Below are 27,789 nucleotides of genomic sequence, written 5' to 3' on the forward strand. Positions count from 1 at the left end.
GCGGTGGGAGCGGGGTGGGGGTGGGGAGAAACACATAGGCATTTAACATGGCAATCTCACTGGCTCAAGAAAATGACTTGATTGTACACGTTTGGGTTTCTGAAGAGCGGTAATGAACTAGAAGACAATTATTGCACACATTATCTCATTTCATTTCTCATTTACCCAGTAAAATTGGCTTTAAAACACCAGTCCTGAAGGCTGTGTGTCGAATTTGCTTTGAAGAGCAATCTAGCGAGGACTCGCCAAGACGCTTTTCATATCTCCCCAACCACAATATTGTCCCTTATTAATCTGGTGTAACCGTAGCTGGGGGGGCGGGGGGAGGAGGGCAATTGAGTGGATTCAAAGCCATAGGAGAGCAGCTGTTTTAATATTAGTTCTTTGTGAGCATTTAGGAGAAGGGAAAATGGGCGCAGCGTGGCATGACTTTGGAATTGGGCCACTCCCCTTCTGATCGTGGAGCCCCCTCATGCATAAGGTATGTGAAGAAGCCCTCAGTTGTTCCCAAGTAAGGGAGGCATATGTTTAATTTGTACTGCTTTGTTTTAAATCGAATTTTATTATTTAGTGTAATTTCTTGATACTTTGTTGAATGCATTTTGAGATGTTGTGCCCTACCCTGGGACCATGTTGTGAAAGGCAGGATATAAATTAGGGGTGACGATTGTCTAGTCCCATGGTTCCCAACATGAGGCACATGCCCCACAGGGGGGCAATTTGATTTTTAAGGCGGGGGGCAATTCAAGAATGTGTTATTAACAGTGAATGGCCTTTTAGGCTTCCTCCATGTGAATAGGAGTTCATTTTTTGAATAATAAGAATTATATGTCACCGGGGGGGGGTGTGTCAGGATTTTAGAGATACTTAGGTGGGGCATGGACAAAAAAAGGTTGGAAACCACTGGTCTAGTCCAATACGGGCTGTATCGGACTGAAAACAAGTCTGCGTTAATGAACCAGGAACCATTATGCAAGCAAAAATGCTTTGTAAAAAAACGTTTCAACTAGGTAGCACTGGTTTGCATAATAATAATAATAATAATAATAATAATAATAATTTATTATTTATACCCCACCCACCTGGCTGAGTTTCCCCAGCCACTCTGGGCAGCTCCAAACAGAATATTAAAAATAGAATCAAACAATTAAAAACTTCCCTAAACATGTGTGTATTTTAGGCAAAATTGCTTTACAAAGCATTGTTTTGATGCTAAAATGCTGACAAATTTTCATGAGGCCTTTAAAAAATATCTGAAATCATGCCCTGGAGGTGGAAATGTGGAGGACCAAATTTAAGACTGAAAAATGGAAAATTGAAATTGTCCAATTCACCCATTCAAAACTGTTGAGTTCAGGTCCTGCCTATGGGCTTCCTATCACAATTGGCCACTGCGAGAACAGAATGCTGGATTAGGTGGGCTTTGGCCTGATCCAGGTGGGAAGTCTTCTTTTGTTCCTCATCTGGTCCATCTTCTTCTCTTCAGGTTAAATTAGGGCACAAAGGCCACGGTGCTCCCCGTTTTGTCCCCTGACAGAAGCCGGGAGAGGTTTTATTTATTATCATTTTCTGTATCAGACAAAGAAAGGGAAACATGATGGAAGAGGAGAGCAATATATCAGAATGTAAAGGAGGGTGGAAGTGAACAGGGACACCATAGTTTGGTCTATTTTCTTTCTCCTTTATGATTTCAAGAAGTATGAGGATGCTAAATTTCACATTCCCCATTTAATTGAGCAGTGAGAAGTTCAAGGGCAGCACTTACCCAGCTTTCATCTCTTCGGAATAAGTGCTCACTGGATACTTTATCTTGTTTTTGCAGTCTTTGGTTATTTGCAAATTGACCTGTTAACCATAAGGTGGAAGCCGACTACACTTCTGCAACCGGCAAATTCACTGCCCCACATGAGATTCCCAGAGAGGCAAAGGCTTATTTTTTCATTATCCTTGAGATATAGCGAGAACTAGAGTGTACAACAGCATAGTGAAGGGCTGAATAAACCCATAAGATTAGAAAGTGTTACAGAAAGCCTGGAAGCTTTGGTTCATAATACAATACCACAGTATGCAACATCTTGCATGTAAACATCTATGGAATAACGTCCAAATAAAGACTGAACATGACAAATGTTTGTAACTAGAAATGTACTTAGGCCTCCTCACCCAGTAATATCTCGCAAGGATGATGAAAGATTCTATCTATATTTTTTGTTGTGCCCGTTAGGAAAATGCATGACTGTTAAGCTTTCTGCCAACATCCTTAAGTGTTTCCGTAAGGAACTCTGGTGTTCAAATTTGTTTGTTATGTTTTGTAATGCAATTTGCAGCTAAAGTTCTTAAAAAATAATCAAAGGAGAGTTTCCGAAGACTGGGCTTCTGACTAACTAGATGGCCATTCTGGCAGTACGGTGGTACCTCGGGTTACAGACGCTTCAGGTTACAGACTCCGCTAACCCAGAAATAGTACCTTGGGTTAAGAACTTTGCTTCAGGATGAGAACAGAAATCACACAGCGGCAGTGCAGCGGTTGCAGGAGGCCCCATTAGCTAAAGTAGTGCTTCAGGTTAAGAACAGTTTCAGGTTAAGAACGGACCTCCGGAATGAATTAAGTTCTTAACCTGAGGTACCACTGTACAGAGGAATGGTGGAATAGGATGCTGATGGACTGCTTCTTAGGATGCTGCAGAGGTTTTTGCCCCAAGACATCTTTGTCCCCAAAGTTCTTATAATCATAGAATCATAGAGTTGGAAGAGACCACAAGGGCCATCGAGTCCAACCCCCTGCCAAGCAGGAAACACCATCAGAGCACTCCTGACATATGGTTGTCAAGCCTCTGCTTAAAGACCTCCAAAGAAGGAGACTCCACCACACTCCTTGGCAGCAAATTCCACTGTCAAACAGCTCTTACTGTCAGGAAGTTCTTCCTAATGTTTAGGTGGAATCTTCTTTCCTGTTGTTTGGATCCAATTTTCTTGCATCTAGTTGTTCAGCCCTCTGGGAAGTTACTCAGACCTTTCTCTCTTTCCTCTGCTGAAAGTTAATGGCAAGCATGTTGTGATCATGAGTACAGGGATCTCTGGCCTTAACAGGATGCTGTTGCCCTTCCAAGAAGACCACTTCCCTGACTGCGTGATTTCACCCAATTTATACTATGCTGATTCGTAACTTCCAAGGATGGTAGCTCACATCTTGGTTTTTCCATGGCAAAAGCCGGTTTATTTGAGATAGCCATTAACAGCTTCCAGCAGTTTAAGCAGAGATAATATTCATTCCAGCATTCACTTGTTCATCTAGCTCATGATTGATTACATTAAAAGCTGTAATAATAGAAGCTTAGTGCCATTAACTCATGAGTATATATCACACTTACTGTACAAACTAATATCTGACTTACTGTGCTGCATGACAGGAGCACACTTGCTTTCCTTGGGCAAAATGCAAGAATGGTGCAAGTTTTATGATATATAAAGATTGTTCTTCAAGCTTTGATGTGGGGAGTGGCAGCCACTCTACCAACATCTACATCTGCGTTTCCCAAACTTGGGTCTCCAGCTGTTTTTGGACTACAACTCCCATTTTCCCTAGATAGCAGGACCAGTGGTCAGTGATTATGTGAATTGTAGTCCAAAAACAGCTGGAGACCCAAGTTTGGGAAACACTGATCTACACATTCAGAAGACCTGGTGAGGATCTCTCCCACATGGAGGATGTCTATGTATGTATAATAATAATTTATTATTTGTAAACCCCCCCCCGCAAATCTGGCTGGGTTTCCCCAACCACTCTGGGCGGCTTCCAACAAAGATTAAAAATACATTAAAATGTCACAAATTAAAAACTTCCCTGAACAGGGAATATTGGTATATTGGTGTATATTGGTACAGTGGTACCTCGGGTTACATATGCTTCAGGTTACAGACTCCACTAACCCAGAAATAGTACCTCGGCTTAAGAACTTTGCTTCAGGATGAGAACAGAAATTGCGTGGTGGCAGTGGGAGGCCCCATTAGCTAAAGTGGTACCTCAGGTTAAGAACAGGTTCAGGTTAAGAACGGACCTCCAGAACGAATTACGTTCTTAACCTGAGGTACCACTGTACACTCTTCCAATGTGCAACCATTGGGTGGCATGGCTGCTCTTGTGTTGTAGGGGTGGAAACTGGGCACAACCCTGCTCCCTTAGCAACAAGTTCATATGAACACCCTCTGTATAAGCACTGAAGTCCTGGTGATTCCACTGGAACCCTATCATTCCAGTTGCTACCAACCTAGATGCCTTTAAAAGATGGATTAGACAAAGAGGGTGATCAATGGCTGCTAGCCACAGTTGGAGGCAGCAATTCTTCTGAATACCAGCTGGCGGAAACCACAGGAGGGGAGAATCCTGCTTGCTAGTTTCCCACGGCCATCTGGTTGGCCACTGTGGGAACAGGATGAAGGGACGAGATAGGCCAGTGGCCTGATCCAGCGTGCTCTTCTTATGTTCTTCCCATGTTTTTATGACCTTATTCTCTGAATTGTGCCTAATGCCTTTGATCTTTTAAGTTATCACCAGCTCACATTGTCAGAATCGGAGCAGCTGTTTATTTTAATTTTATCAACTTCCGAAGTTGGCTCGCGGCACAAGTAAAAACTAAAAATGGGGGATAGCAAGATTCCCTCTCCGGAAGATGACTGAAGTTATGACCACCAAAGTTTCATTTTCTCCATTGTCTGAAAACTATTTGTATTTTTCCCCCCTTTGCCGAGTGAAGATTAGGAAATTAGTTTTAATTATTACTTATGAGGCACCATATGGCTACTCTATAATTTTGGCTTCCCATGGAGCCTTGTGTGCGTATGGAAAATGAAATTAATTAGGATTCACACTTTGAAATCTATTATTAACTTAATAAAGCTGGCAGCTTGTAGGGTGCCTTCGTACACTGTGTGATGTAATTGTTTATGATAACAAGCCACTATTTATAAAGCCGCATAGGAAATCTGACACACATGGGGAGTAAAGGTCAAGAAAGAGAGTCTACAAGGTAGATATCATTTCTATCCAAAGTAGTGCTTTGCAATTAACTCTGCACACATCACACACAAAAAACCCTTTCAGCAGCTTTGACTAAATTCAGCAGTATTTCCTTTGAAGCTGAGGACTGAAAACACAGTGGTGTGCAGTCTGCAAAGGCTGAGATGCTAGCCCATTAGGTCCTGTATATCAGCTTCCCCAATCTGGAGCCCTCTAAAAGTTCTGGCCTACAACTCCTCATCATCCCTGACCACTGGCTACAATGGCTAGGGCTGGTGGGAATCGTAGTCCCATGAGTAAGAAAGGCTGGTGTGCAGGGAGAATTGGGCTGGCTTCTCATGCAGTCTGCTTTGTGTTTGCCTCACTAGAATCCCCTTGAATAATCAATATGTGTTTAGCTTTATGAAGTATATGAAGTGCAGGCTCAGGAACTGTTTGCATTTAAGGCATAATTAAACTGGTCAAGTGATCTTGAGAAGGAACTCAGCGTAAGCAAACATCAGGTTTGCCCTGCTCAATCAGACCGAGGTTTGTTTTCCTGTGCTAGCATTCTGTCAACTATAGTCGTACCTTGGAAGTCGGAATGGAATCCGTTCCGGAAGTCCGTTTGACTTCCAAAACATTCAAAAAACCAAATCGCGACTTCCAATTGGCTGCAGGAAGCTCCTTCAGCCAATCAGAAGCTGCGGAAGCCCCGTTGGACGTTGAGGTTCCAAAAGAACGTTTGCAAACTGGAACAGCCACTTCTGGGTTTGCAGTGTTTGGGAGCCAAAAGGTCCAAGTTCCAGGGCATTCGGGATCCAAGGTACAGCTGTATTTGAAAGTCGGTGGCCCACAAGTGAATTGCAGCTACTATATATGTTTGATGCTGAAATATCACTAGGATGCAGTGGGCTTGTGTACAAGATCATTTGAATTCTCTTATTGTTTTATGCTAAATGCTTACAAATATTTAAGCAGCTCTTATAACTGGAGTCCATAAGGTGTTCCTATCTCTCGTCTTTATTTAGCATTCTGTAGCTGTGTGGTTCTAGAATAAATTCAACAACATATGAGTGTTTTAAGGCTGACATCTGTGCTACAGAAATGTGGCATTTAAAAAAAAATACAAGATGTAGTATTGTTAAAGAGCTAGCAAGACTTCAGCATTCTTTTGCAATTAATACTTGATTATTTATTTTTATTTGTACGCTGGCTGCCATTGAATGTTATATATATTTTTCTCTTCCTCCGTTCCCTTGCACCTTGCAGAAAATTGTGAATGCATTACACTGTCCCTTAGCTGACTCAAGTTGTGAGAATTCTTTTCTCGCGGTTCCTGATTTCCTTTGAGCAAGGGTTCTCAACGTGTCGCCACGAACCACGAGCTCCCTTCAGGTCGTCCGTGGCATGTTTGTAAAGAACACTTACAATTTCAATTCTAAAGAATTCTGTAGAATTCAAATTAGAATGCAATAAAATGCAATATAAGAAAACAAAGAAGCAATAAACATATAACTAGAACCCATGCAGCATCTAACAGTTGCTACAGCAGCCAGGAAAATATCATGAAGTGGCCTGCCTGGACCCTCAGCAATTGTCAAGTGGTCCATGGGAAAAATACTTGGAGAGCCATTGCCTTAGAGCAAAGACTCATTTGCTCAAATATGGAATAGACACATCTCAACCATCTACACTTCTAATACACAATAGCACAGCCAGTCTCAAACTAGTACACTCCAGATTTTTCAGACTACTATTCCCTTCAGTCCCAGTCAGGGCTGCCAAACGTTAGTATTTTCTCTTCAGTTTAATATGTCTGACAGGAACTTACAGAGATCCTTCCAGTTTGTACCTCTTTCCTACTCTGGGCAGTGACAATCACCCTCACATCCCCATCTCTGAAGACTTTGGTGCTCTACCTCATGTTGATCCAGATTCCCCATTGGTTTGGCTTCTGCCTGTCCACCTCAGTGTCAAACAAGATATAGGTGAGGTAATCTTTTTGTTTGCTAGTTTAATACGTCTGGCATATAAGTGGAACTTGGCAGCTTGCTCAAACTGTTAGGCTTGCTAGATGTTGAATTTATATTCCTATTTTTATATTGTGTCCTGCTTATCTCTCTCCCCATACCCTCAATCATTAGCTTCCTAAAATAAGCCCCTTATCGTTTGGGATCCTGGAGATTGACTAGTAGTTTTCAACCACTACTGTTTATCTTCCACGAGTCACACTGCTCGGGAACATGTTCCAAGGTCTGTGCAAACACATTTGTGAGAGGATAGACTGACACTGTGACTGGAGAGAGTCTGATGGCAGGTTCCCAGTTTGTAGGATAAAAGCCTGAAGGTTGTGGGGAATCCCTTCTGCTCATTAGCTTAGGGGCTCATCAGCTATTGCTGGCATCCATCTGTCTTGGGAGACTATGGAGGAGTGCGCCCATGGGAGTGAAGTCAAACCGTTGGAGAATTACAACGCCGGCTATGGCTGTAGAGATTGATATGGGGGAGCCATGTTTTGCTGCAGCTGGGGCACATGAAGGCATCTGGTTGAGTTGCTGAGGATTCATTGTGGCGTTCCTTCTCTCTGTGCTCCTCCCAGTGGTCATTCCTCCTCTGGCCCCTGCTATGGATGCACGACCTGACTGTCTGTCTCCAGCACTGTGGTCATCTGCAAGGGTTTATGTTGCAAGCCTCTTGTTTGCAGACATCTGAGGTGGCAAAAATAATTTGCCTTTCCCCCACTTTCAGCCTAGAAATTTGGAGCTTCTAAGGAACAATTCAGAAGTTTAGTAATTATATGTTTAAAATAAAAGTGTGATACTTATTTACCGTAGATTCTGGCATATTAGGTGACTGGGCGTATTAGACGACCCCCCAAATTGGCGGCTGCAAATTTGGGGGTTTGTTTTATAAGGCCAGTCGCCTAATACGCTGGGCAGCTCCACGCTGGGAGAAAGCCGTACCTGGCATATAAGACAACCCCCGACTTTTTAACCTCTTTTCCGGGGTTAAAAAGTCATCTTATACACCGGAATCTACGGTACTTAGCAAAATGGATAGCATTACAAGAGATGGGGTGTGTCTGTAGTAACAATTTCCAAATTTCACTTCATATGGCAGATTGGGGCAGCCATGACTGAATGGTCCTCCATACAAGATGATTGCTCTGCATGTTATGGGGTTGAGTTCAGGTGTAACAGAAAACCATGGCTTTTGCCAACCTCTATTAAGAACTTACACCTTACTTGAGCTTCCTTGTGTAAAACAGGAAAAACATAGTTTTGAGTTGTTTTCCTGATTTTCCCCATCTGCTCAGTGCTTAGCATTGTCAGTTTGCTCCCATCTCTATGGTGAAGCAGCCTGTTGAGTGGAGCAGTTTGTGTAACCATGGTTTGTCAGTGAAATAGCAGCAACCCCGAAATAGCAGCAAAACATAGTTATCACAAATTGTAGTGTCAAACAAGTTTCAAACCGCAGCATCAGATTCCCAAGCAGCACCAAACCAAACCACAATTTGTGGGCTTAACCGATTTCAGACGCTAAAGCAAACCATAGTTTTGTTTTATGTTTGAACCCAACCTGGATATAAAGGAGAAGAGTTGTAACCTAGCCTTCTTTTTAACATTTCTAATGATCTATATGCATGAAACTCTTTAAAAAAAATAGAACTAGGCATTTAAGTTACAATACAGTGGTACCTCGGGTTAAGAACTTAATTCGTTCTGGAGGTCTGTTCTTAACCTGAAACTGTTCTTAACCTGAGGTACCACTTTAGCGAATGGGGCCTCCCACTGCCACTGCGCCACCAGAGCACAATTTCTGTTCTCATCCCGAAGCAAAGTTCTTAACCCGAGGTACTATTTCTGGGTTAGTGGAGTCTGTAGCCTGAAGCGTCTGTAACCCGAGGTACCACTGTAATGAATACACTGTCATGTACCCATTACGTCCACCGGAATGCTCTCCTCAAAGCTGTCTTTTATTTTAAAACAGTTTTTGGAGATGGGCTCAAAATTTGTATGTTGCAGAATTACCAGTGCTCAGTTTATTATTTGTTCTGGTGTATATTAAATTATAAAATGGTGGCGCCTGCTTCTGAGGAGACTTCATCTCTTTGCAGTAGTTAATATGTACCAGTTGCCTCGGGGCCATAATATTTCTCTCTCTCTCTCTCTCTCTTGTACTGTTTAATGCAGTCACTTTTCAATGGTGAAGTGGGGGAGCTCAATGCTGTGAATGCTAGCAAATAAAAACTCTTGGCAGATTCCCCTCACACCCTTCAATAAACAGGGCAATAAGACGCGTTCAGAAATAAATATATGCCTCACTTTCCTTCTGTGGTGTTTCTGTATATAATTAGTCTGCGGTTCCCTGCCCCCTCTTTGTTTTGTTTTCCTCCTTTTGAATATAGCCCATGCATCTCTAAGCAGTGGCATCTATAAGGAGTGTCCCTCTGTAGCTTGGGTGAACTGTGTTCCCTCGATTCTCGATGGCGTTAGACATGAAAATAAGCTTTTGACCAGCAATTTCCAATTACTCAGCCTTCACTGCACAAAAAAGAAACATCATAACGAATTCCCGTCAGATTTCCCCTCCCCTCCCCAATCCCTTTCATTTTTATTCCTTTTATTTATTTTTTTGCTCTCCTTGTATCTCTGTGTGAAATTTGCCCCTAAGCAGAAAGGTCAGCACAAGGACAGCAAGCCAATTTAGTTCTGTTTAGATCATCCAAAGAAGACTTGAATAGTACACAAATCTCTTTGCACAGAGATGGGCTCCGTCCTCACATCTATCAAATGGATGCCAAGACTCCACAGGTGATTTTTTTTGGGGGGAGGGGGGTCGTCACTTGCCTTGTGTGAAAGAGCCGGGCAGGTGATGACAACATCTTTACTTAAACATTGCCCTGTCTTCTACCTCCTCCTGTGCTGTTCATATAAGCAGCTTTCTCTCCATAGAACATTTGCTTGTTGGATTCAATGTATTCTGTTGCGTGTTGAGGTCCCCAAGCCACCCCCCAATAACTCACACATCACACACCAATTTTGGTTTGGGTTTTTGGCACAATTTTGGCCACAACTTTATTTAAATACATCCAAGTAAGTGGTTGCTTAGGCATTGGTTCAGACTATCTGTCCTTGCCCAGGGGACAGGACTGACTTCCGGATTCCAGCGGAAGCCAGTCAGGGTAACAAATTTTGGGGAGAAAATGAAGCTGGGCCTCAGTCCCTCACTTCTCACCCTCATGCTCCTGGTGGCTTGCACGGCCCAAGTCCGATGCCAGGGACAAGGACGAAAAGAATGGCAAGCCCCTGGATTCCTTTAACGGAGTTCCCTTTCCGCACCACCATTGGAGGGGTAGGCACTTACCCCTCCACCAACCAATTTGAACCAATGCCTAACCCCCAACCTTACAAGTTGTGACAATTTGCTACGCAGTAGGCAAAACCAAATGGCACCAGCCAATCAGCCAAATGGACAAATTCCTACCAGGCCCCTGCCTCAAAGCAGACGACCCCATGACAGGCATAGCAAGGTCAAGCGAACAACCCCCCCCCCCCCAATACAGGGAGGTTGGGCGGGTGATCCGGTGCAAGCAGCCAAGAGAACGCTCAAAGTTGGGCGACCAGTATTTAAAACCTCTGACCCCTCCTTCAAAATTGGCAACAAGCAGTTCTCCCCAGTGACCCGATTAACCAATTCATTGCCTGGGTCCCTCTACAAATCCGCCCAGCAACACTGGGGTGGCTTGTATCCCCCACCGCAACACGTGCTTTCTGCTAGGGAGAACACGTTTTGTAGTGTTTTTTTTCTTTCCCTCCTGCTGGTGGGTGAACTACTCTACCCAGGTTTGGAATTCAAGTCTAAAAATATTGTAATCTGCTCCTCTTCCTCCTCCAAACTAACCCCCTCTTTCCTTCTTTCCTGGCCTGTGCAATTTGGACTCTCCTCCAGAACACCTTCACAATGGTACCTCTCTTACTTTCAAATCCCTTCTCAGAACTCACATTTCCCACGACACCTTTGGCACAATTCCTTTCTCCCCATACCCTACAATCCTAGATAACTGTAGCTGAAACAACATGCGTGTGCTATGCTTGCCCGCATCACCCTTTCCTTCCTTTGTTGCCTTTCTATGCAGTGATAGGAGTTTTTCTAGGAACTCTAGAATTGCATTGGAATATTTTCAGTTTGCACTGGGATATTTTCTGGGGCTCTAAGGTAAGGTTACCAGATGTCCCCATTTCCTGGGAACAGTCCCCGGATTTACAAATCAGTCCCCATACAAAATTCTATCATTCCTACTGAAGTTAAAAAGTGTCCCCGGATTCATTGGGGAAAAAATTGGTAACCTTATCTAATGAGTGATCTAATTCAGCATGTTTATATTATTGTATTTGGTAAACAAAGTTAGAATATTTGAAACTGCCAAGCTTCCGTAATATTTAAATAAGATTTAAATATTATTTTTATTTTTATTTTCAGTTGGCTTCCATGTGTTGTTACTAATGAACCTATGAAACAGCCGTGTTTTGTTTGTTGGTTGGTTTGTTTTGTAGAAAAATAAAGCACTAAAAAAAATTGTGTTCCCCTCACCACTCTGTTCCTATGTCAGAATTTTGATTGTTAGACTCTGGGTGCAGGGTCTTGTCTGCTTGGACTTTATAAAGTGCACCTGCCCCAATCTATTGGAGTGTGTTGATTTATTACATAGCAGTAGCTTTTGCAATGTGGTCTATTCTCCTCGCTTGGACTACGATGAGAGGTTTCTGGCCACCAGAGCTCCCAAACTTGTCTGCCATGGATAAGAGGTTCCCATTGCAATCCAGTGCATGTCTCCTCGGAAGCGAACCCCATTGTCATCAATGGGACTTGGTGTGTGTTGGATTATAGCCTCAGTTACGCTTTGCCATCCTCACAGTAGGGCCCAAGTGCTCTCTCAGGCATATACAGTGGTATCTCTACTTACGAACACGATCCGTTTTGGGGTGCCGTTCGCACCCTGAAAAGTCCGTAAGTAGAGTGCTGCTACTGCGCGTGCGTGAAGCACGATAGAGCGCTAGTGCGTGAAGTGCGCAGATTGCTTCTGCCGTGCGACAAAACTGGAAGTAAACACTTCTGGGTTTGTGGCGTTCGTAACCTGAAAAGCCGCAATGTGAAGCAAACGTAACACGAGGTATGTACTTTCTTAAGGAAAACTTACTTCTATTTTTTATTTTAAAAAATAGAAAGGGAAAAAAGAAGTATATTCACAAAACTATTCTAATTCTTCATTTTCTAGAGTTGGAGATAAATAAAAATTCCCACCGTGAATTCCGCAGTTCAGCCATGCATAAAGAAGCAGGCTAAAAAGCAACGGTTCTCTCTCCCCCTCCCACCTCCCAGCTCTGTTCTGCCATCATTACAAAAGACGAGGGGGGGGGGGAGAAAGAAATCAGTCCAGGAGCACAGGTGTGCATATTGTTGCTGCTAGGGGCAAGAGCTGTGTATTTCGTTCTTAATGACTACTTGATTTCAACACTGCCTACTTCGTGATGCATAAAAAAGTTATCCTCCAAGCTGCATTATAATAAATGCTATTATGAATCTGAAGACACAGCTGAGCAGTCTTTCGCTGCTAACGTTTATCTGCATTAATGATAATAATAATTTTAAAAGAACGAAGGAAGGAAGGTGGGGAATACCTCCTGTGTGACTTCCCTTTGTCTGCTCATGTAGCTGTTATGGGTAAACATAGGGGACTGGCTTACCCGTTTTCCCAAGCACGATTGGGTCCATCATAGCCTCCAATGGTAGCTGATCATAGCACCTCTACCTGTTTATCACATCTCTTGCTGGAACCTAAATGCTTTATGTGCAGGTGAGTTTCAATGCGACAAGGATATTATGGTGACCACCATGAAAATTAGTTTAGTAGCAGTACTAAGCAGGCATAGCTAAGGTTGGAGGCAGGGGATGGCATTCAGCTAATGTCTCTCATTAGTGCAAGGATTTCTGCTTCTGCAACAGGACTTTCTTCCTCCTGCACATACCCCATGTCCTCCCCACACCTGCTCTGGAAGGTTGGAAGAATCCTGAGAGCATACTTAGGTGGGAGGGAGGGCAAGAGTTCTTGCATTGGCGGGAATCTGTACCCCAAGCACTGGAGTTTGGCTTGACACAGATCAATGAGTATTATCCCAAACCACAAAACAACAGCACCAATTTGTTTTGTTGATTGTTGAAATTACTACTACTACTACTACTATATTTCATAATATATTTATTTATACCCCACCTTTTTCCTGGATGACACTCAAGGCAGCCAATAGATAAAAAGAGGAATCACTAAAAACATGGGGGGAGGGGGAATCATTAAAAAAAAATTAAACCTTAATAGAATTAAAACACTCTCTATGTGTATATATATATATATATATATTGCCCCCCAATGAGGCCAAAAATGTTTAGGGGTATGTTTACCCCCAGTAAAAATGTTTAACCCCAGAAAAAAGAAGTGTGTGTATGTGTGTGTGTGTGTGTGTGTTTAAAATATACACATAATTAGAATAAAAACAGCATTTCATTACCCTGTCATTAAAAAATAGGCAGCTCCCAAAAGGCTGTTGGAACAAGAAAGTCTTCAGTTGCTGACAGAAGGAAAACAAGGAGGGAGCCAGTGTGGCTTCTCCAAGGAGGGAATTCCAGAGCCTGGGAGCAGCCACCGAGAAGGCCCCCTCCTGCACGCCCACCAAGCGTGCCTGTGAGAGAACCCAAAACCGAGAGAAGCGCCTCCCACAAATATCTTAATACCTGGGCAGGTTTTTCAGGTAGCAATCTCATATAGGTTGGACCAAAGGTGTGTAGGACATTATAGGCCACAACTAGCACTTTGGCTTGTGCCTGGAAATAGATCAGCAGCCTGTAGAGCTGTTCTAATAAGGGAGTTGTATTCTCCTGATGGGACGCAGGTGGCACTGTGGGTTAAACCACAGAGCCTAGGACTTGCCGATCAGAAGGCTGGCGGTTAGAATCCCTGCGACGGGGTGAGCTCCCGTTGCTCAGTCCCAGCTCCTGCCAACCTAGCAGTTCGAAAGCACGTCAAAGTGCAAGTAGATAAATAGGTACCGCTCCGGCGGGAAGGTAAACTGTGTTTCCGTGTGCTGCTCTGGTTCACCAGAAGCGGCTTAGTCATGCTTGCCACGTGACCCGGAAGCCATACGCTGGTTCCCTCGGCCAATAAAGTGAGATGAGCGCCGCAACCCCAGAGTTAGCCACGACTGGACCTAATGGTCAAGGGTCCCTTTACCTTTACCTAGTCTCCTGATAACCAGCTCCAGTCAACAATCAGGCTACAGCTCTTTGAGCCAGCTAAAGTTTCTGCAAGACCGTCTTACCCATAGGCGCTAGGGGTGCGGGGCAAGAGTCCGGGGCCTGAGAGTTGAGCCTGGGGAACAGCCCACCGTCAGTGGGAGTGCCTCGACGGGCTGTTCTGCTCTGCGCTGAGAGTTTGGGGGCAACCGAGCTAGCGACACACTGAGGCAGCCGGCCGGCTCCGCCCCCCTGTGTGCCTGGGACTGGGCAACCGGGGGGGGGGGAGCGCCTTGCGGATCTTTGCACCCCGGCGCCGCATATGCTTAAGACAGCCCTGAGTTTCTGAGCACTTTCCAAAGGTGGCCCCATGTAGAACACATTACAGTACTCCAAACAGGATGTAACTAAGGCACGTGTCACTGTTGCTAAATCAGACATCTCAAGGAAGAAGAAGAAGAGTTTGGATTTGATATCCCGCCTTTCACTCCCCTTCAGGAGTCTCAAAGCGGCTAACATTCTCCTTTCCCTTCCTCCCCCACAACAAACACTCTGTGAGGTGAGTGGGGCTGAGAGACTTCAAAGAAGTGTGACTGGCCCAAGGTCACCCAGCAGCTGCATGTGGAGGAGCAGAGACGCGAACCCGGTTACCCAGATTACGTGACTACTGCTCTTAACCACTGCACCACACTGGCTCAAAGCGGGTGCAAAGCTTTAACTGTGCAAATGTCCTCCTGGCCACCACAGAAACCATGGCCATCACCATGCTCAGGTCTGAGTCCAGGAGTACATGCAAACTGTTGTGTCTTCAGGGTTAGTGTTATCCCATCCGGTACAGGCTGAATCTTGATTCCCCGTTTTGCCTTCTGACTGACCAAGAGCACATCTGACTTGTCAGGATTAAGTTTCAGTTTGTTCACCCTCTTCCAGTCCGTTACTGAGAACGGACGCTGGTTTAGAACCAAAAGAGCGTCCTTGGATTTAGGTGGAAAGGAGAAATAGAGCTGGGTGTCATCAGCATGCTGGCGACACCAAGCCCCAACTCTCTGGACGACCTCTCCAAGCAGTTGCATGTAAATGTTAAATAGCATAGGGAAACCTTGAGGGACCCCACCGGCCAATGGCCAAGACATCAAACAGGGTCACCCAGGACCACCTTCTGGGTTAACCGCTCCAGGAAGGAACAGAACCACTTTAAAACAATGCCTTCAAGTCCTATCCCAGCAAGTTGGCCCGAAGGATACCGTGGCTGATGGTATCGAAAGCCTCTGAGAAGTCCAGCTGAATGAACAGGGACACACTCCTGCTGCCTAGTTCATTGGCAGTCATCCACCAAGGCAACCCAAGCCATCTCTGCCCCAGAACCTGGCATGAAACCAGATTGAAATGGATCTAGATAATCAGTCTCCTGCAGAAACCCCTAGAGCTGAGATGCCACCACACTCTCCAGTACCTTGCCCCAAAATGAAATATTGGTATCTTCAGTATTCACCAGCATAGCTGCTGAGTCCCTCTTTGCAAGATTCAAGATGGCAGTGTGAGCCTTCTGGTAAGGTTTGCCTTATTACTGTGTTCCTTACATCATTGATGCCACATCTGTGATAGCTGAAGAAAGCATTAGCACTGTTAGAGTACTACTACTACTACTACTACTACTACTACTACTACTACTTTATTTGTACCCTGACCATCTGACTGGGTTGCCCCAACCACTCTGGGCAGCTTCCAACAGATATGAAAACATAATAAAACATTACACATTAAAAAGCTTCCCTATACAGGGCTGCCTTCAGACGTCTTCTAAGAGTTACATAGTTACTCAGCTCCTTGACATCTGATGGGAAGGCGTTTCACAGGATGGGTGCCACTACCGAGGAGACCCTCTGCCTGGTTCCCGTACATATCCTTTTGTACATATTCTCTTTGGTTTCACCCACAGCTATAATATTAGGTTGTGACATCATATCCTACTGGGGCCAGGCTGACTGGAGCTGTTGGAAATTATAGATCAGGGCACCAGCTTGCAGAAGGCTTTCATATACCAGACAACTAATTAAGCACATTCCTGTGCTAGAATCCATGACCCCAGAAGGTTGCCATGTACACATAGCTTTTTGCCACATAGAAGAGGTACTTTGCGGCAGTCAAGGTACACCATAGTTGAATTTTATCTAGCTTTCCCCTCCTCAGTTTTTAATATTAGTGAAGTGTGTAATAACAGATATGAAAACAATTAATAACATTGGCTGATGGAATCAAGAGACTGGGTAATTTATCATTATGGATTTTAATGAGGCCTACGATCTTGTAATAAATACACAACATTTTGAAGAGGTTGGAGTTATATATATATAAAAAAGATGATTAATCTGTCTTCAGTTCTGAAACGAGGGAGGGGAGAATGTATGGGGCAGGATCTGGAAACCTGTGTGGAAAGGCCTGGCTGCATCTGTGGGGGATGAAACGTAAGTGGGATTGCTTAGAATGTGGGTGGCATCGATTTAAAAATAAAAAACCGTGTAAGTTGCTACGTAGGCATTTAACATAAATATGACACTGCCGATTTCTGCTTGTGAGTGGGAGGCTGATCTCTGTCTTGTAGAGAAGCTTCAATTTCACACCTCAGTTTCATTTATTCACTTGTTATTTGTGGGAGTGCTATCTTTATAAAAACAGAGGCTGCTTTTGCATGCAGGTGTCTTGGCCACCATTCTGGATCTTCTTCCTTGGAAGGGGAGCAGGGGAGGGAAAAAGAATTGCCACTTCCTCTTGAAATGTTATTGGTGCTTCAATCTCTCTGTGACTTGAAGGGTCATCAGCTCCCAGGTTAGGTTGTCGTCCTTTATTCTGGCCCCAGTCCCCTGCCTATAACAGCAGAGGAGGCTTTTCTTCTGCCACTTGGATCTCTATGCCAGTTGTTCACCTGCTAGATTTCTGTGCTAGGAATATAGCTCATATAAATAAAAGGCCCAGGAGTGCTGTTTTTTAAAATACATTTGTATCCTCCTTTTCTCCCAAGGAGCTCAAAAGTGACGTACAGTCGTACCTTGGATCTCGAACGGCTTAGTTGCCAAACGTTTCAGCTCCTGAACAATCAAAAACCGAAAGTGAGTGTTCCAGTTTTTGAACGTTTTTTTGGAAGCCAAATGTCTGATGTGGCTTCTGTGGCCACTGATTGGCTGCAGGAGCTTCCTGCAGCCAATCAGAGGCCGTGCTTTGGTTTCCAAACATTTTGGAAGTCGAACGGACTTCCAGAATGGATTCTGTTTGACTTCCAAGGTACGAATGTACTTGGTTCCTCCTACCCTCTCCTCGTTTTTTCCTCCCAACAATCCTGTGATGTAGGTTAGACAGAGAAACTGTGATTGGCCTACGGTCACCCAGTGAGCTTCATGGCTGAGTGGAGATTTGAACCTGGTTCTCCTGTGCCCTAGTCTAATGCTTTAAACCACTGTATCACCCTATTCTTTTTGTTAGCTATTGTATGGTCTGTACAAAAGGGGGAATATAAATCCCTAAATAAATAACTGGATCAAGCATTCATTAGAGCTTATTTAAAAGTTTTAATAGTTGTTTGATTATTTTAGTACAAGTGCCCCCCCATAATAGCCCAATAACACACTCATATCATGGGATGTTATTTATGTGTAGAGAGCAAAATATTTTTGTTACTATTCTTGCAGCAGACTGTAAACTCCCATCAGTGTGAATGGAATATTAGAACAATGTGTAGGTAGGTAAAATTAGCAATCCCACATCAAAACCTCAGTCACTGTTCTCACCCAACCATATTGTTTCGTGATCAGGAATCCAGCAGTTAAATAGACACAGCAGTGGGCTGAAAACAAGCTGCTCGTTTCTGCTCCAGGCATTTCCAGTGGACCAGAGCAATCATAGTTGCTAAAGTAGGTCCAATTTTTATTGATTCACAATAAGCTTTCATTATAGTATGGAGTCCTGTTGCAATTTCAAGGTGCAGCACTTCAATTTGTATTCACAACACTAAAACGCAAGGAGATGTATTGTAAAATCTAATACCAAAGGTTTTGTCCCTTGAAAGAATTGCTCTGTATAGATTTAATTCATTTGCTGCGACGGGTCGGCCCAGACTGAGTACAAGTCTTTTGAATTGGACACAATCCTCCAAACAAGCACTCCTTTCATCTAGTTGCCACTGAAATGAACTAGAGCTAGGAAGCAAGCAGGTTTAGAACGATGGCATCCAAGGCTACATTTCTCTCAAACCTTTAGCTCATGGGTTGAGTGAGGGTGTAGCACAGGGTAGACAGACAAATACAAACCAGCCCTTTGTGCAGAGACAGGAAGGAGCCTGGCCTACTGTAAGAATGAGGTGCAGATCAGATCTCTTGTTGTCAAGGCTGAATTAGATAACAGGCAAATGTACTTTCAAAGGAGGCATAACGAACATTGTGTATTATGTCCTGTGCCACAAGTGCTCTGCTTTCACTGCAAACCTGGCAGACTGAACTCTCTGTTTGGGGGACAGTTCCTTGGCAGCAGTGCCAGCCTGCCTTAGTGTTGTTCATTCTCAGGGAAACCAAAATGCTTGTTTACAAAGCTATTGTACTACCAACCTTACCATACGCTTGTAAAACATGGACCACTTATGAATGCCATCTCCAACTCCTCAAAAGAGTCCATCAACGGTGTTTCCGGAAAATTTTAAACATCACTTGGGAAGACAGGCGAACTAATATCAGTGTACTGGAAGAAGCAAAGATCACCAGTGTTGAAGCAATGATTGTTCAATATCAACTTCGTTGGACTGGTCATGTTGTGTGGATGCCTGATGATTACATACGCTTCAGATTACAGACTCCGCTAACCCAGAAATAGTACCTCGGGTTAAGAACTTTGCTTCAGAATGAGAACAGGCCCCATTAGCTAAAGTGGTCCTTTGGGTTAAGAACAGTTTCAGGTTAAGAACAGACCTCCGGAACAAATTAAGTACTTAACCCGAGGTACCACTGTAAAAATGGAAAGCATGATGCTGGTGGTCAACAAAAGAAGTTTAAAGAGTGTCTCAAAGCAAACCTTAAAAAATGTAGTATAAACACTGACAACTGGGAAACACTGGCCTGCGGGCGCTCCAGTTGGAGAACAGCCTTTACCAAAGGTGTCATGGGCTTTGAAGACACTCGAACTCAGGACGCAAGGGAGAAACGGAAGGCACGCTTGGCAAATCCACACCGTGATCAACTCCTGGCCAGAAACCAATGTCCCCACTGTGGAAGGACGTGTGGATCCAGAATTGGCCTCCACAGTCACTTACGGACTCATTGTTAAAACCGTGTTTATGGAAGACAATCTTACTCAGCTACAACTGATCACCAAAGAAGGAGAAGAGTGTTGTTCAGCCAGCTGACCCCCAAAGGCCATTTCTTACCTATCAGACTCTGCAGGGGCCCTTTTGCCTAAGCCCCTGCTCCAAGTCCCTGTCTTGTTCTCACTGTGTAATTGCTTCTCGCTGTGCTCAGGAGGCTTCGCATTGCTTTCACTGAAGCCAGGAGAGCAGGAGGGATCGGTCCCTCTTGCTCTCCTGGCTTCAGGGATAGCCTCAAACCTCCAATTTGTGCACTACCAAGTTTCAAATCAGTCACCCAAATCCTTTTCTAACCTAGGTGAAAATCCAGAGCCAAAAGTTGTTGAGCTTTCCTACCCCCCACCCCCCAAAAAAAGTTGTTGAGCAGAAATAATTGCCTATTTTGAGCTATTATTTATGCAAATCAACAAAAACAGCACTGCCAACATGTCTTGCCACACGTCCATACTTTCCTGAACATCATTTCTGCCATATCTGGAAAATTTCGGATGTATACAACCCTAGTCTAACCATAAGCTGTAGAATCTGCTGAATTCCCTTCAGACAACCCCATCTTAAGGCAGGGCTACAAATTTCCCTTTAATTCAGTGGAGATTCACATATATATGAGGTTAGCCAATCATCCTGTTGTAATAATATAATATAAATTCTCAGGAAAGTTTTTCCATGGCTAATAATGCATTTTTAAGATTTGCTGGTGCAATACTTAATGACTGAATTGGTTACAAAAGCAACACACTTCTAACAAGCATTTGACTTATCTTACTAATTTGTTGTTGTTTTTTACTTTGAAGCTCTACAAACACACTAATGTGTTTCACAGTATGTCTTATCGGCCAGAAGACGGGACTAGCAATTGATTGAGAGGCCTTAATTGCAAAGTGAAGGAGTGTTGAGAATGCTACATTATATTGCACTGTAGCACATCGCCTGGTTGTAAATATCAATATGACACTAGTTGTGCCAGCCACTTTCTAAAATTACATAAAATCAGGGCTTTTTTCCAGCTGGAGCTCACCGGAATTCAGTTCCGGGACTTCTCAGTTCGGCACCATTGCCATTACAGTGGTACCTTGAGTTACAAATGCCTCAGGTTACAAATGCTTCAGGTTACAAACTCCGCTAATCTGGAAGAGTTGCCTCAAGATGAGAACTTTGCCCCAGGATGAGAACGGAAATCGTGTGGCGGTGGCGCAGTGGCAACAAGAGGCCCCATTAGCAAAAGCACGCCTCTAGTTAAGAACAGTTTCATGTTAAGAAAACGGACCTCCAGAACGAATTAAGTTCATAACTAGAGGTACCACTATATAAGAAAACAAGGGAGGCATACAATTGTGAGTTCTGGCACCTGATTTTTTTATTTAAATAGCAATACAGTATAGGGATTTTCCCCACTTTCTCACACAGAGACATACATATACATGCAGGGAAAGAGAGAGACATCTAGTATGTAGTTAGAAAAAGATTTTTCTCTCTTGCAATTATTTGTAGATTTATTGGAGCTGAATGATAGACGTTAACTGAAGAGATCCATTTTAATGTCGTTTCCTGAATATGGGCTTATTTCATTTCCATACAAAGCCTGTTAGAAGCTGTGCCTTTCTTTTGTGCATCATCCTGCGAGGACAGTCGAACCATGTATATATTTTCTGACACAATTAAATTTCCTGTGCGAGGTACTCTTTCCTAACGCAATCTGGGAATTCAGGCAGGAGACAACACAGAAAGCGCGGCGGCAAATAGGAATTGGTTGTGGTGCGCTTTGTGAGAGTCGGATCTTTAAATAAAATGGAAACGGCGACACTGGAGGAGCGAATCAGATTGGTAAATACTAAACCATCAGGCCTAGTTACTGTAAAATAAGATTTGGCTGGTTTACTTCATTTTCCAGAGCTTGGGCAAATAACTGTGGAATTAAATTACTCCATGTCACTTTCCCCTAGGGTGTCAGGAACCTGTTTGTAAAGTGTTCCGCTAAGTCGCTATATTGATTAGTACTTGAGGTCTAACCTTTCCATAGTTATGCTTACTTTCCTTATGCACTTATTTATGGCTTTCATACTTGTTGCCGTGAAAGTTCTTTCACGGCCTTGATGCTCTTTTGGCAGGTTCACTGAAGGTTGTTGTTTTTTTTTTAACCACCTCTTTCATCCCTCCCTTACCCCTTTCTCTCAGTCTGTCTTCTCTCCTTATTTGTTGTTGCCAAGTAAAAAGTAATCAGTATGCAGGCTATGAATGCAACTGACTTGGCCTGAAGAGCCTGTGGCACAAAGGGTAATGATCGCAGTCATAATTGACAGCACTTACCATGGTGCATACAAGGCTTTCATTGTCGGGATGGTTAGCGACTCAAAGTAATCTAATTAAATGCTCGTAGCGTCTATTAACAATGCCAAAATAGATGTTTTATCACAGCGGACGGAGCAATTCCTGGCTTTTGCTATCGTCAGTTGGAAAGTGGCTTATTTTTTAAAAAATCATCTTAATAATTTGTATGCTTAGACAACACAGATATGAAACTGGATTCATTTTTTATTTGATTTTTTTGGTTGCATTTAAATTTCCTTGTTATGTGCCTTTTGGCGGCATGAATTATAGAAAAGCTGGGGATGGGGGAAAGCGGGGGGCGGGGGGGTATTGGAATGCACGGCAGATCTTCAAGGGGAAGGATTTAAGGTTCAAAGTGATAGGTGTCAAAAAATAAGTGCTTGGGAAGCAGATCTTTTCTAGTGCACACCTCTGACAAGCTCTGTGGAGGGGAGAATGTAATTTCTTTTTCTGGCTTAAATTTGATGCTTTCATAATAGGAAAACACACACACAAAATTTAACTCATCAATCCCGTTGCAAGCTCTGTATGCATAGATCTCCTAGGATTCTCAGTAACAAGCCAGATATGATGCAGGAATGTTGAATCTTAGATCTCCCACTTCTTTTATAGCAGCAGCTTGGGTGGGGTGGGGTGGGGTTAGTGGGAATCTCCGTTTGGATGGAGTCGCACAGTTTGGAGGCACTCCATGATCCAGCTTTGTTACTTGTGGTCCAGGTGGCCTCTGAGGCCGTGTGTGCATATTTCCAATGTAGACTGGTTGCCCCTTCTGAGTTAGGGTTGATCGGCCACAATGATCCATGCTCATGCGACTTCAGGATTGGACTTCTGTCATGTGCTTTGTGTGGGGCTACCTGGTGAACCCATATTCACCTATTTTGTAGCAGCTGCACCTGCTGCCCATTCGCTACAAAGACCAATACGAATGTTAGTGTACGAACCCATACTACACAGGCCCCCCACTATAAAAAGAAGCTCCTTATCTCATATCTGCCCTAGGACTTTGTGTTCTGTCAGGAATGCTCTCCCCATGGTCCATTGATGGGCAAGGCCCAATATCACCGGGGGAGGGGCAAGGCCTTTTCCACGGCAGTTTCCTGATTTTGGAACTCCATCCCTGTGGAAATACAACGTTCTCCTCACTGAGGGTATTTAAAAGTCAATTGAAAAGACTTTTCTTCAGACAGGCATTTGAGTGAGGGCTGTAACTCAGATGAGCTTGTTTAAAACCACTGTGCTGTTTTAATTATTGAATTATTGAACTGACGCTCTTATTTTCTGTTATTTTATTGGTTGCGTGCGCTACCCTGCTATACTTTGGATGAAGGACAGTCTAGGGAAAAGGCAAAAACTAATTTTCAAATTTTATTTATTTATTAAAAATCGTTGACCACTTGCCTTTCGGAGTGGTGCACAACAGACTCAGACAATAAATTCGTTCACAAAATGCATTCATATTAAAATCCCTCAAACCATTAAATAGCCTGTCTATAAAATCACCATCGGTTAGTAGAACAAGGACAGAGCACAGCAGCAAAATGTAAAGAGCAAGGGAAACAAATAGCTGGGTAGAAGAGTACATTGTATTACGTTACAATTTATATGTCACTTTTTGACCAAAATGGCCCCAAAGCAGTGAACAATCCGAAAGAGAAATACAATAAAAATACAACAGACCAATCAAAGAAACATAAAATAGCAAAGTCACCTAACACCCACCCACCACACTGAATATACATTTGTACATTGAATGAATATATCTTCATTCTCTCACTACTGACACAGCTTCCAAGCATTGCATTTAGAAGCCAGGTTAACTCATATCTCCACCCCCTCCACTCCCAGTCTGCTCCCATTTCTCATCTAGGTGTGTGCCCATCCACAAACAGTTTCCCAAGAGATGTGTCCTCACCCTCATTGCAGTCTGATGGAGTGACCAGTAGTGACCCAAAGTGGACGTTTCTCTTTGGGGCTGTCCCAGTGGTGGCAGGTCGCACGACAACATGATTTGGATTGCACAACAACGTGCCTTGCGTTTTGTTTCACAGATGCTACAGAAATTGTGTTGAAGGCTCAAATCTTGGCCGGAGGAAGAGGAAAAGGTGTTTTCAGCAGCGGGCTGAAAGGAGGCGTGCATCTAACCAAGGAGTAAGTTGGGAAATTACAGCAATATTATTTGTTTGTTTTTTTAAGCCATCCATCTTAATGTAGATTTTTGCCTTTCTCTCTCCCTTTTCTAGCCCTAAAGTGGTAGGGGAGCTTGCTGAACAGATGATTGGATACAATCTCACCACGAAGCAAACTCCGAAGGGTGGTGTCAAAGTTCAGAAGGTAAGAGAGTCCCCCACCTGCAAATCATAATAAATGTTGTCAGGTGTAGCTTGAAGCTAGTGGACGCACTGCAATATGTCTTGTGCTGAGTGAGGCAATTGGTCCATCTGCCTCAGTACTGTTGACACTGAATAGCATTGGTCCTCCAGGGTCTCAGACAGGCATTTTCTAGCCCTAGCTGGAGATTCTGGGAATATGAAACAGTTGCCCATCCTTTTCACAGGAAAGCTAGCTGTCTGATGGATGCAGGGCTGATATGGACTTGATATGGTGGGATTCTCAGGAAGAGGGCTTGAGAGTGTGAAGGGAGGCTTGGCAAATAGAAGTTAATAACAAGCAATGATCTAGCAGAAAAAGCAGGAACTAGATTATGCCCAATGAATGCTAAATGTGATAAGCAGATAATAATAAAGCATTCTTGACTTAAAACGTTTATCCCAGCCTGCAGTTAACTGCTCCCTTTTATGTGCAGAAGTCACATTGATTTCACTGGATCTGTAATAATTGTGCGCAGAATCGTTGCCAGGATGTTTTAGGTGCATGAAAATGACACCCATCTTTCCTAAATGCATGTGCTCTAAAAAGGGCCCATATCTTTCCAGTTACTGCTTAAAAACTGCCTTTGGTACACCGACAGGGAAATGTTTCTCTTTCACTTGCAATTGAAATATTGCACAACCATTATTAGATGGTTAGGCTTGAAAAGCAGGCTTTCTGCTTTTCTTCTGAAATCGATATGAAATGAAAGCCTTGTATGTTTAGAACAGATTATTCAAATGAATGTGCACTGAAGTGCCCTTTTGATGTTCTCCCAACCGCGTGGAAGCTGCTTATCTGTCAAGAGCTCCTGCGCAGCTGAAAAAAAATGTTTAAGTGACCCAACTGTGTGGGCAGTTTTTATTAATGACTAGTGTGGGTGAGAGAAAGGGATGGAGAAGCATGTTGATGGAATTTGCAGATGACATTAAGGTAGGAGGCAATGTCAAGTAATTTGGGAACCAACGCTGAATATTTTTGCAATGAGATGAGACCAAATCAGCTGGGTGGGAATGGCGAGGGGGAAAGATAATGGTATTTATTCGTGGATCACAAGATGACTATGAGCCATCACAAGATGGCTATCGAAAAGGAGGTTTTTAAAGTGTCCCAATGGACGAGACAATATTGACTAGACAGGACTCCAAAGGCCAACAATTGTTGGAGAAGATTTGTTTTAATGACAACCTCAGAAGGCCAGTGAACACACTGCAACTTAGAAAAGTTAGAACGTATTTTTATTCACACTGGTGTATTGTCTGAGCTTGGCTAAGGCCTTCTCAACATTTCTGCCCTCAATACAGGCTTATTTCAGGCCTATTTCTGTCATGAGACAGTTCTTTCCCCCTTCCCATTGCACAGCTTGTGGGATGATCACCAACATCAAGCATGTAGATTTGCTCCAAAGCCGTGCTCGTTAACAACTATAAGCCATCAAAGTGGTACAGTTTCAAAGAGGGCAAATTCAGTCCATTGAATGGCATAGAAGGGTGTCTCTGTCCTGCTGACACATCTGAATTTTGTGTCTAATTTCTCAACCATACTTGAAGAAAGATGAATACAAGTTGGAACATTAAAAGCGAATTGCTGCTAAAATGATTTGGTCTGTCGCTGTAAAAAACCATTTGCTCAGACTAAAATGATCATAAATATGAGGAGCAGAGGTTACAAGTCTGTTGAGGACACCTCATGGAACTTGGCAATAGATTAAACTCATTGCCCCGAGTCAGATAATTGCAAGTTCTTTGGCTCCTGTACAAGTAGATCTCTGCTTTCCTTCATTGGAATGGCCATTTCAGTACAGAAAGAAAGAATCAAAGCAACTACTTTGACCTGTTTTCAAAAGACATGGAGCACAATCTATTTCATATTTGAAGTCCATTTTGCGCACTCCCTAGTCATTGCAAATACATGTGGATTTATCTACAACAAACAATTCCCCTTCTTTTATCTCACCTTCCTAGCTTTCCTTGAAGCTTACAAGGACAGAAGCATGTCATGGTTGTTTGTTTGTTTATTACATTTATATGCCACCATTATCTTCCAAGAAGCTCAAGGTGGTACACAGGGTTCTCCTCGTCCCCATTTCATCCTCATTAAAACCCCGTGAGGTAGGTTAGCCTAAGAGATGGTGACTGGGCCAAGGTCACCCAGTGAGATTCAAACTCTGGTCTCCCAGGTCATAGTCCAGTCCCCTAACCATTACGCCACACTGGCTGCCATGTGCTAAATGGCGCACAGTCTCCTGTGTTAACCCTCTGTAGTCCGTGAATTGGATGCATGTGTGTGTGTTTGGGGCCATTGTCCCCCCCACCACAATCATTATTTTAAAATGTTAGACATATTTGGCAGTTGTCAAACACTATAAAATTCACTGTGTAGCGAGGATTGTGAAATATTGGGCTTACTTCCTCTCTACCTCTATTGCTGCCTCTGTTTTATACCCACTCCACCCCTGCTCCCAGAAGCCTGGGGATGTGATCCTGCAAGTGGTAGCAAGAACCACGAATGCAGAATTCTCGGCAACCCAATGAAACTACAGTTCTGAGGCTTGCTGGGAGGGAGGAACTAGGAACATTGTGGTTTATGTCCTGAGTACAGATGATGTCCTTATCAACAAATGAGCTTTAGAAGGTAAAGACTTTCCTTTCCCTGAAGTAATGCTTAATATGTTGGTGCAAGATCAATCTGTCTTAAATAAACAGCACTCCCCTCGGCTCCTTCAGAAGTTGGCAGCTATTTTATAGGTTTACATAAAATTCTCTTACGGCCTCATGGCATTTGGAGAACCTGGTTATCTGCAAAGACAGTTTCCGTTTATCACAACTCACTACCTGTCCCTTTTCTCCAAGCAATTAGGGAATTAACTTTATTAAAGTTTGAATTAAAGATCTTGGTGATTATTTTTTTAAAAAGAAAGACTTCAATGTCATGGTAGATCCTTGGAAGATATTACACAACCGCTCAGTAATGGGTTCTAAATACAGGAGTCCATTAATTCAATTAAATTCATAGTGGTCCTCATCTTGAAGGCTTGGAGCAGAAATAATATAGTGCAAGGTAAAAGAGCATTCACAAAAGCCAGTCTACACGGATATATCTTGTAGAGCTCCTGAAAGATGCTAAGATTTCTAAGAGGTGGAAGTGCTGTCATTATGGGGCAGCCACTAAAAATGTGTTTTCATGCCCTCTTTATTCCTTAATCTAGGGTATATATTGAGTCAAAACCTGTTTGATTTTCAAAAGCAACTGAGGCGAAGGGATATGTTGGCATTTAGAATAGAATGCTGAGTTTCCATCTCTTCTCAAAGCATTAGGAGAATAACATAAGGCATTACAATGGTGCCTTGGTTCTCGAACTTAATCCATTCCGGGAGTCCGTTCGACTCCCGAAACCAAGGCACGGCTTCCTATTGGCTGCAGGAGCTTCCTACACTCAGTCAGAAGCCGTGGAAGCCACATC

General features: G+C 43.4%; 1 protein-coding gene across 1 annotated transcript in view; it reads left to right on the plus strand.

Moving 5' to 3' along the window:
- SUCLG2 (succinate-CoA ligase GDP-forming subunit beta) overlaps positions 1 to 27,789 on the plus strand; it is a 212,720-nt gene that overhangs the window by 89,756 nt on the left and 95,175 nt on the right. Inside the window, exons 3-4 of the mRNA XM_053378249.1 lie at positions 24,008 to 24,107; positions 24,200 to 24,290. Of these exons, the coding sequence (XP_053234224.1) occupies positions 24,008 to 24,107; positions 24,200 to 24,290 (191 nt within the window). The remainder of the gene's footprint in view (positions 1 to 24,007; positions 24,108 to 24,199; positions 24,291 to 27,789) is intronic.

This window comes from Podarcis raffonei, chromosome 2, assembly GCF_027172205.1.
Source record: "Podarcis raffonei isolate rPodRaf1 chromosome 2, rPodRaf1.pri, whole genome shotgun sequence".
In the NCBI taxonomy this organism is placed as follows: Eukaryota; Metazoa; Chordata; class Lepidosauria; order Squamata; family Lacertidae; genus Podarcis; species Podarcis raffonei.